This window comes from Solanum dulcamara, chromosome 3 (genome assembly GCF_947179165.1).
Source record: "Solanum dulcamara chromosome 3, daSolDulc1.2, whole genome shotgun sequence".
NCBI lineage: Eukaryota > Viridiplantae > Streptophyta > Magnoliopsida > Solanales > Solanaceae > Solanum > Solanum dulcamara.
This window is the reverse complement of record NC_077239.1, coordinates 76,175,463-76,186,304: the sequence shown is the minus strand read 5'-3', so window position 1 is coordinate 76,186,304 and position 10,842 is coordinate 76,175,463. Positions and strand designations below refer to the sequence as shown.

At 34.0% G+C, this 10,842-nt stretch overlaps 1 protein-coding gene across 1 annotated transcript; it reads right to left on the bottom strand.

Moving 5' to 3' along the window:
• Window positions 1–6,722: 6,722 nt before the first annotated feature.
• On the bottom strand, window positions 6,723–10,628 carry LOC129883008 (FRIGIDA-like protein 4a). The gene is made up of 3 exons (XM_055957545.1): window positions 9,644–10,628; window positions 7,913–8,088; window positions 6,723–7,428 (listed from the first exon to the last, which is right to left on the bottom strand). Exons 1-3 carry the CDS (start codon window positions 10,545–10,547, stop codon window positions 6,964–6,966), a joined length of 1,545 nt encoding a protein of 514 aa, XP_055813520.1. The 5' UTR covers window positions 10,548–10,628; the 3' UTR covers window positions 6,723–6,963.
• Window positions 10,629–10,842: the final 214 nt, after the last annotated feature.

The following is a 10,842-nucleotide window of genomic DNA, read 5'->3' as shown; positions in this document are numbered from 1 at the left end:
CATCCTACGTTAATATGTTATTTTATTATATAATTAGTTATTCCTACGTGTTTATAGTTTGTAGCTATTTATATAATGTGTCAATATCTTATTATATAATCTAAAAAATCTTATTGGTGGATAATAAGCTTTAAGTAGTTTTATTCAAAGTTCTAAAATATTCAATGAAGTTGTACTGTCATTTAACTTTTAACATAAAATTTAAATTTTCTTTTTGTTACATTCTTAATGTCATGAGGAAAATTAAATTTTTCTAAATGTTCATTGTAACTTTGTAATACATATAATAATTTTTTTCTTGCGATTATAAGAAGACTTTTGTTGAAAAGTTAAAACTAATTATAACTTAAGATATTGAAATAATAGCTTGATAATACGAAAAGAAGATTTAATGCATTTCCTATGTCACTGTACAAGAAAATCATAAATATTTACATGAAAAATACTTTTAAATGATATTAAACTTTATATAATAAATAAATTTTTAATTATCATCAATATAAAGTTTCATTCTAAGGAGGAAACAAACAAAAAAATTACATTATAAAGTAAATATATGATATGTATTTTTACTATATACAACTATAATTTTAAAATATTACAATTCGTAGCTATAGTTTGAGTTTTATAGCAAATCTCTCTCCCCTCCCCCAGTCTTGCTCGCTTCTCTCCTCTCTCACCTCTCCTCCCTTCTGCCTCCCCCCCCCCCCCCTCTCTTTCCCTCTCTCACTTCCTCTAGCCCCTTTTAACTTCTTTTTTTATATTTTGCTTTGTGTGTTTGTATTAATTGTATATTTTCTTCTTCCTCCTTCTCTCCCTTACCCCCTATAACCATTTTGCTTCTGTGTTTGTATTAATTGTATATATTTTCTCTCCCTCTCTCATTGACTCTTTTCTTTTTTAGCTTTTTTCTTGTTTTTTGTTTTTTTTGTGTTTGTATCGACTGTGCATTTTCTCTCTTTTCACCTCTCTCTCCCTCTCCCCCTTCTCTCTTCCTCTATAGCCCTTTTTCTTATATTTTACTTTGTGTGTTCGTATCGATTGTATATTTACTTTTTTTTCTCGCTCTCTCTCTATAGCTTTTTTTATATATATTTGCTTTGTGTATTTGTATCAATTGTATATTTATTTTTCCTCTCTCTCCCTCTCCTCCTCCTCTCAATGCCTCTCTCTTTTTTAGCCTTTTTTCATATATTGTGCTTTGTGTGTTTGTATCAATTGTATATTTGCATCCTCTTTTCTCTCCCCCTCTCTATATATAGCTTTTTCTTGTATTTTATTTTGTATTTGTATCAATTGTATACTCTCTCTCCCTCTCCCTCTATAACCTTTTTTTTGTATTTTACTTTGTGTGTTTGTATTTCCTCTCTCTTTATTACTATATTTTTTGAGGTGTCAGACAACTATATTTATTGTATTTATGCATGCATTTAGGTTATATTCTCTCTTTCTCTCTCTCTCTCTCTCTCTCTCTATGTATTCCAATATTTTTTGAGGTGTTAGTCGATTGTATATATTGTATTCATGCGTGCATTTAGGTTGTATTTTATATTTTTACCTATCTGCCCTTATATGTGTGTATATATATATATATATATATATATATATATATATATATATATATATATATATATCACTTGTATTCATTCACTCTTGTATCATTTGTATTCAAAATTTTTATACCACTTGTATTCATTCATTCTTGTATGATTTGTATTCAATTGCTCTTATATCACTTGTATTCATTCACTCTTGTATTACTTGTATTTAAAATATAAAATCCAACTGGAAAGAAAGATAATAATACAGAATACAAAGATGAAGAGAGGTGATAATAGAAAATACTAAGAGGGAGAGAAGTGAAAATACAAAATACAACGAGGGAGAGAGTACAATATACAAATCCAAAGAAGGAGAGGTGAAAATACAAAATGCAAAAAGGGAGAGAGGAAGAGGAGAGTGAGAGGTGAAAAATAAAAAATACAAAAAGGGGGAGAGGGGAGGGAGAGGGAGGTGAAAATACAAATATAAAGAGGAAAAGAGGTGAAAATATAAAATATAAAAAGGGAGAGATTATTTTTTTTAATTCAAAGGTTAGAAGAAAATAGGTGGACAAGATGAGGGAAGCGAGGCTGAGATGGTTTGAACATGTGCAAAGAAGGGGCGTTGACACCCCAGTGAGAAGGTGCGAGATGCTAGTTGTAGGGGATCACCGGAGGGGTAGAGGTAGGCCGAAGAAATATTGGGGAGAGATGATTAAACATGATTTGGCGCAACTCCATATTACCGAGGACATGACTCTAAATAGAAAGGAGTGGAGGACGCGTATTAGGGTAGAAGGCTAGTACGGGTGAAGATTAGTGGAGGTTTAGCACGTTATGTTGTGTATCGTGTTTCTATTATCACACTATTTTATGGTTGTTATTGTTTCTTCCTTGTAGACTTTACAATTGTTTTGCTGATTAACTGCCATGTTTTCTTCAATTTTTTTAATTTTTTTTTAAAACTTGGATTTGAGACACTTGAGCCGAGGGTCTTTCGAAAACAGTCTCTCTACCTCCTCGAAGTAGTGGTAAGGTCTGCGTACACTTTACTCTCCATAGACCCTACTTAGTGAGATTTCAATGGGTATGTTATTGTAGTTCAAAGGATATGTATTATAAAATTTAAAGCAAAAGAGGTGTGTTGCACGCAACAAGAGCAGTGTATGTTCCGGCCGTGGTATGGCCATTTCTAGATCATTACAAACGTTGGTTTTTCTTAAATATACATAGTTCCTAGAATGTCTGTCCAGAAAGTGCTATTCACAAACATTGGAGGAACTATCAAAAAATTGGGTCTTTCAAAAACTGTGTACTTCAGGCCCTCCTTGCTGAGTAGATCTGATGTCCTATTTTGTTCCCTGAATGTGTGCATCGGCATAATTGCTTCCAGCTTCCTTATCAATGACCTGCATTCGTAAATCAAGTTGTTATAAAGTGGAATGTTGATGACCATGCTGTAAAGAATTAACAACCTCTAATGAGTCTAGATTTATATCAAGAGGCTTGAGGTTGGTAGAGGTAGCCATGATTAGCCCTTGTCTAAGGAGAAGTGAAATACAAAACACAAAAAGTAGAAGAAGGAGAGAGGTGAAAATACAAAATACAAAAAGAAAAGTAAAAATACAAAATATAAAATATAAAGAAAAAAGAGAAGTGAAAATACAAACAATAAAGAGAGGAGAGGGGTGTAAATAACCAAAAAAAGAGAGAGGGTGCATTACTCTTTGTTATCGTAGACTAATAGTATTTCTTATTTTAGCCATAAAATGCAGGGGAATTTTTGCATATAGTCACTCAAAAATACCTTAATTATGCTCCATATCTATAGTTTGCTAATTACAATTTGTAGCTATAGTTATAACAATGTTTGTATAATTCGCGCAGTGTTTGTATACGTTTGTATAGTTCGCTATATAATTTACAATTTTGTATAACGTTTGTATATTTCACTATACAATTCATGCACAATATTTGTATAATTCGCTATACAATTTGTAATATTTGTATATTTTGCTATATGATTCTATTCGTGCACATCGTTTGTATAAATCACGCGAATTATACAAAACTCAAACTGTAATTACAACTAGATGTTTGTTGCGAGCCATAATTAATTCAAACTTTAGCTATGTTAGCTAATTAAGTAATATATGTTTATTTATCCGTGGAATTTTCCTTAAAATGTAACCCAAAATGACCTCTACCAAAACCCACTAACTAAAGTTTCCAAAAAGCTTCCCACTATCCCCTTAATTAATGGGAAATTTTTATAAATAGCAAACTTTAAGCCTTGAATAGGACTTCTTAGCTATACTTTCAATATTTGCAAAATACAGCTATATTTTTATTTGTTATGCCTCCAAATTCTGTATTTTTCTCATAATGCATACAAAAAAAATCAACCTAACTGATTGTAGTAAATTACGAATTATATTTGGTAAACTCCCTTAGTTTCCTTCCTCATTATTCCTTATACGTAAAGGACTCTGGATTCATCGTTATCTCTCATCTTCCATGAAATTCAAAAACTCATCAATTTCCTTCGTTTGTTTTTCTAAAAAAATCAAAAACTTTGATGCATCTAACAAGGAAAATTGGAGCAGTTCTTCATCGCTCTTCCACCATACTCTTACAAAACAAGGCTCGTTTGGAGACATTGAAGTGTTATACAAATCAAAATTGTTAATGAAATGACTCCCTATTTCCCCTCTAAATATAGTCTAATCTGTATTCCAAATTATAACTGAATCTGTGTTATTCATAATTTATTTGTGTAAATAGGAATAATTTCGAATACAAAATTGTGAGATTTATAATTTGAATAAGTTGTGAATACAATTTTGGTATATCATTCGAATTGTATATTGAATGTTTTTCAATTGGGATTCCTTGTTAATATGTTTGTTCAAAGATTCGAATACAAAATTGTACATTATATAAATTAGAATTTGGATACAACTTTAATGCTTTGGTGCTGAATTAAGTTCAGAATACAAGTGGAAATGTATTTTTATGCTGTTGAATTTGGATACAACTTTGATGCTTAGGTGGTGAATACACTTATGTAATTGAACTATGAATGTAATACAAAATAAGAATAGAATACAAATTGAGACTGAATTAAAAAAATATATTTATAATTCAAAGAAATCTGGGATACAAAATAATTTTAGAATACAAGTAAATTTGGGATATAAATAAATCTTGGATACAAAGAATGTATTTATAATGCAAATAATATTATAATACAAGTTAGTTGAGGATACAGATTAGTTTGTAATGCAAATGAACTTTTTATACAAGTTATTTTGAAATATAAAGTGTAACACTAGAATGCAAAAAAAATATATTATGAATACATGTAAGGCTGTAATGCAAGAATAAGTAGAATACAAATTGATTTGTAATACAAGATGACTTTATAAAATGCAATTCAGTGGACACGAATGAATCACAAGAGAGAGAGAGAGAAAGAGAGAGAGAGAGTGCGGTTGAGGAGAGAGAGTGTAGTTGAGGGGGAAGAAAAATAGAATGTATTTTAGGATTATAATTAAAACTAAAGATCTTGCTATAAAAACAAGATATATATATTTTTTACAATATTTTTAAGGGATAATTATTGTTATACCCCCCAAAAGGCAACTATTTACCATTGGATACCCCATTACTTTCATACCCCTTATTTTTAACTATTTCGCGCATTTGATACTCTGATGGTATCAAACAGTTTCGCCGAAGCACTGTCTCTTTCTTCTTGATACCATCAGAGTATATTATACTCTGATGGTATCAAAGAGGAACAAGGGAAGGGGCATTGGCATAAATACACGTTTAATATTATGAGAGTATATATATATATTCTGATGGTATCAAGAACGAACAGTGTTTCAGCGAAACTGCTTAATGAGTATATTATACTCTGATGGTATCAAAGAGGAGCAGTGATGTTAACGTCAGCATGATGTCATGTGCGAAATTAAAAAGAAAAAAGTGGGGTAAGAGGGTAAATATTTTGGGTCATGAGTCTATTAAGGGTAAATAGTTTAGGTTGGGTCCAATTTGAATAAATAGTTTCACAATTGATCTATTAGGTGTAATTTTTCCTATTATTAAACTATAGCTATTCTATGTAAATAAGTTGATAATTTTGCCTAATTTCGTAATTTTCCCATAATTAAATTCACTGTCTACTCTGTATTATCAATTTATAATCAATATATAATTTGTATATAAATATTATACAATGAGGATAAATCAATTATACAATAATTATATACTAAGTATTCAATAATTATACCTTGACTACTAATCTAGAGCTGCATCAATTGAAGATCTTGAAAAAAAAAAGTGGACCGCTCAAGGGAAAAAAGAAGAAATACAATGGTTGTTGAAAATCTATCATATCTTCATGTAGACAATGTCTAGAGATTGATGATATACCATTATGAAAGCTTATAAGTTTCAATTGTAAATCCTATAAGTGAATTTTATATCTGACACATACAAAATAATAATAAAACTATGTTCACCACAGTAGCTTTGGTCGTTAAGAGCCCAACACGTGATGTATGAATTAAACACATGTCACAGATTCGAATCAAGCCATGGACTGATCATTGTGGTTTTGAATTAAGATATTGGAGGAGTTGAGCTCTTTGTCAAGTTTTTTTATTAGATGATATTTTCCTTTCACATGGATGCTCGTAGTAAACCCGAGATAATCATCCCGACTTACAACATATTTCCCATGTTTCAAACTTTCCAAGCATTCCAGTCAACGAAGCAATATCAATCGATCATTATTAATTATTCTCAACGAGTTCATAAGTGATCTCATTCTTCTCATCGGGTTGAATATAGAAAAGTTATTAAGATGGAAATGATCAGGCTAACCGAATCATTAAGTCAGAAATAATCAAGCATAAAGTTCTTAAACGCTATATTTGGGGATATTGTTCAAGAAATATTTGGAAATTTGGAAAGGCAACTAGCAAATAAGATTCAGAAAAAAGAGGCAATAACAAACCAATCTATCCAACATAGAAACTATGAAAAGACCTCAAAACTTTTTGTTAATCAGATATTATCATCGGACAGCAACGGACAAATTCAGACACAGAACAAATAACCTTAGGACACGAAACAAATTCACCAGTCATTCCCGCAAACACCAAATAGTCATGTGTTAAGCATATCGATTACTTTTCACAACCACCTAATACTACACATTCAATTAACATCAGAAATACAACCTGCAGTATTGCAGAGCAAAACAACAGGATAAAAGTCAGAATTAGGAATTAACACACACATAAAGCTACCATTAAAGGTTAGTGATTACTGATTACAAGCCATATAAAGAAAGAAATTTAGATTGGGTCATCATATCAGTTGTCACCAGTTTAGATTCATGTTATGCCTATCGGTAGTAAGCTTGCTGGTAAGCTGGGGCCATTCCATTGCAGTAGCCTCCGTATGGAGAGTAGTTCACTGGGGTGCCTGGATATGGGGCAGCTTCAGGGGAGTAAGGGTAAGGCGGGCTCCTGCTACCGTAGATGGCTGGTGGTGAGGCATATGCTGGAACTGCTTGAGGGTATTGGGTGTGTGGTGGAGACCTAACAAACGCTGGAGCTACAGGGAAAGATGAAACATATGCATTTGTCGAACGGCCTGCCTTAGCAGGAGGCATAGGACCTCCATTACTGGCTCTCGTTCTTTTGTTTGCTGGTACAGCAGCTGGCCTCTTCTTCTCATTCTTGGGCTTCTCCAATTGCTCAAGCTGCTTCTTAAGGTTGTCCGGTGGAAATTCAGCTTCAAGCTTGTATTCTTCAATGCACTTGAGAACAGAACGAATTGCTGATTGCTCTTTTTTAGCAGCAAAATGCTGTTAAACATGGAATAGCAACTAATAAGTGATTCGAATAACAAAATAGTGCCTTATCATCCATAAATAACCCGCATGTTTCTTTTGTCGTTATAAACTTAAATACACCGGAAAGACATACACCACAACATCACTAAAGTTTCATAAGAACCTTTGAGCTTAGAGCTCAATGGCATCACACATATCGCATATCAGGACAGACATGCTGCAACAGGAGCTAAGATCTCTTCCATAGGAAGTATGCAAGGCTTGGTAAAGCTGAGAACCAAATATTTTTCCAAAAAAGGTAAAGAAATCATGACTGAACCTAATAGCACTGTAGGCAGCGAGAGGATAGAAGAAAGAGTCAGAGACAAACATAGCCAGTTACCACTATTGTAGATAAAGAAACAATCTGGAAAATGATTTAAGCAAGATACATGATAACTAGATGATATATATATATATATATATATATAAAAGGAGAAAAGGAATTGGATGATACCGCAGCTCGACCAAAATTATTCGGATCTTCCAGGATTGCAGCAGCAGCCTTTTTCGCATCTTTTAGAAAAGCTTTCAGAAGAGGAACAGGTGGGAACTTATCTGCAAGTCCAACTTCATAAGTGAAATGTACGGCATCAACTTGCTGTCCCCGGCTGATCAATTCTTCAATCATCTCTGCAGACAAAAAAAAACAGTATGATTACATACCAAGAATCATTTCTTGGAGTAACAGAGAAAAAAAATGAAACTGTAAGCATATAAGGTGCCGTGACAATCCTCAAACCTATTACTGCACCACATACCTACAGCCAAACAAACCCCATTAAGATGTCATATAAATATGAAAGCATCTAGATCGGAAAAAAGAGGGATGCTCTGGAGATCCCAAAAGCAGGTTTCATGCGCATAAGCACAATTTACTTGCCCAGAAATACTACCTTAGATCCTGCTCTCGACATGTTCTCATTGTGTTCCTTTCAACAGTTTAATACAAAAATGGAGGACTACAGAATAATATTTGATGCACCATACTTTACAAATAGAACTATAGAAAGAAATTTAAGGCATGTGACTAGTCTAGTGCCTTGCTTCGCTTTGCTTTGCTTCGTTTTCATCAACTATGCCTCTATTTAAAAGACATAATTTGTTTCTAAAAATCCCAAAATAAGAAACCAAACCCAGTTCAAATAACTAAAAAACCCTTCAAATATGATGGAGCTAATTAAAATATTTAAATCAAGTAGCCATTGATACTGTTCTAGGACAAGACAACTGAGCCCGTTATCAATCAATGTTATAACCAATCTTAGATCAACTGGTACAAAAAAATTGGTTACTTAACATATTTAGCTTGTGGTCTGACAATGCTACTGATAGTCAAAGGATTAGGCATTGCGCTTCCACAGAAGAAGCAAGAGGAATGCATGTTTTTATATTGTAATGAAGATCAGAGGAGAAAAGGCTGGATCTCAGTACACATGCTTTAGATATCTATTTTGAAAATACAGAATTCGAGCTCAACCACAAACAAAGAAATTGAAAGTCACCATGCAAGGTTTCCACGACAAGGAGACAGCCAACCATGACGGAACAGCTAACTACCAAATGGGACTCTCATCAGTAGAGAAGATAAGATCTATCTCATAAAGCTCCTAATCTACTCCACCACACAAGTAAGAATGCTCCCAGATTACAACAGTTTAGCTGAACATATTAACATAAAATGGAAGGGTGAAAAAAATATTAGCATAAATTAAAAGACCATTCCCATGACTAGCTAGGAGACACCTCAGAAGCTGCTCCACCATTCAAACAAATACAAAAGTTCCCTTGCAAGGACCCACTTCTCCGGTCTGATAATGGACCTTATAAAGTAAGATTTCCTAATACCAACAGTAGATCTCAGTAAGAAGAAGCCTAATTTGGCTTTGAGAAAACACCCCATAAGGAATCCCGGCTCAAGAAATGGAAAAAGAAGGGCAAAATGACAATATTGCACTACATGGTCACTCAATCAAAGCTACTAGGCAAAAAAATTCCTAATTAACAAGACCTTTTCAACTGCAAACTTACTCAGAACAGAAGACCAATGACAACAAAAACTACCACTAAATCCCAAGCCACTTTTCTTAATTTAGACTCATTTCACCATGGAAGACAAATTACTCCTATTATTTAAGCCAAAACAACAATATAAACAACATGGTATAACATAAACACAAAAAGTTACCAGGCATTTTATCACCAAGACCAAGAGAGATAGCCAGTTTAGGCATCTGTTTCCTCCAAGCAGACCCAACAACAAGTTTCCTATACAAATCAAAGTCCTCATCCTTCACAACTCCAAAAGTCACCAAATGCTGCAAGAAAGTATGCACATCTGGTGTCTGCACATTCTCAATCCCACCTCTTTCATCCAAACTCCTCTTCCAAATCTCCGCTATCTCATTAGCCTTATCTTTCACACTTGGAGTCACCAATTTCCTCTCATTCCCCAAAACAGGATCCATCATCACTGGAATCAATGATTCCAACATCAAAACACAAGCCCATCCCAAATCATTGTTCCTTTCATTCTTCTCTACCCTTTTATCCTCCGGAAACACCTCCGATATCGATTCCAACACAAACCTGGGCGGATCCACACATTCTCCCAACGCTTTCGGGATTTCAACCCTCAGTGAGTCCAAATCCTTCTTCTTCGCCGTCAGAAAGTTCCAGAAACTTCTAGAATCCATCTTAACACAAAAACTCTTCAATTTTAACAATAATCCAGTAGAATCATCTACTTCTGGTTGTTCTACACACTCATCCAAAGCTAAAATAGCAGCTTTTTTGTTCTCAGAAACCTTCTGTAAAGCAATTGAAAGCGAAACATTCATTGAAGTCTCGCGTTGTTCGAGAACTTCGAGAGATGCTTTGGTTTCGGTATCCAAGGTTTGGATTTTCGCTTTCAAAGCTTCCGACTTTTTGAGGATGTCTTGTTCAAGAGAAGTGAAATGATCGGAAAGTTCCTTCCAGAGAAGTGTGCAACTTGTCATTAGAGAAGTTTGTCGCTGGAACTCATCGAAACTCGGCTGCGACGGCGGCGGCTCCACCGAGTCGAGTTCGCCGGGATCGGCGAGTGAACCCATAGTTGAATTATTGGAAATAGGAAACCCTAGAAAAATTTGAAAGGGAGAATTGGGGAAGGGGACAAAACTTTTTAGGGGGTTTGGTGGTGATGATAAAGTTAAGGTTAAGAGGAAACAGTACGAGATGATGACGTGGACGAGATGTTTTCTGGCACGTGTGTTTTTGTCTGCGGAGAGGATTTAGGAAGTTTCTATATTTCAACTAGAGGGGGGGGGGGGGGGGGGAAATACTTTCCCCATAATTGATCTTTACATTAAGGACAAACAAATCAATTTAACTCGTTGATGTAAAGTT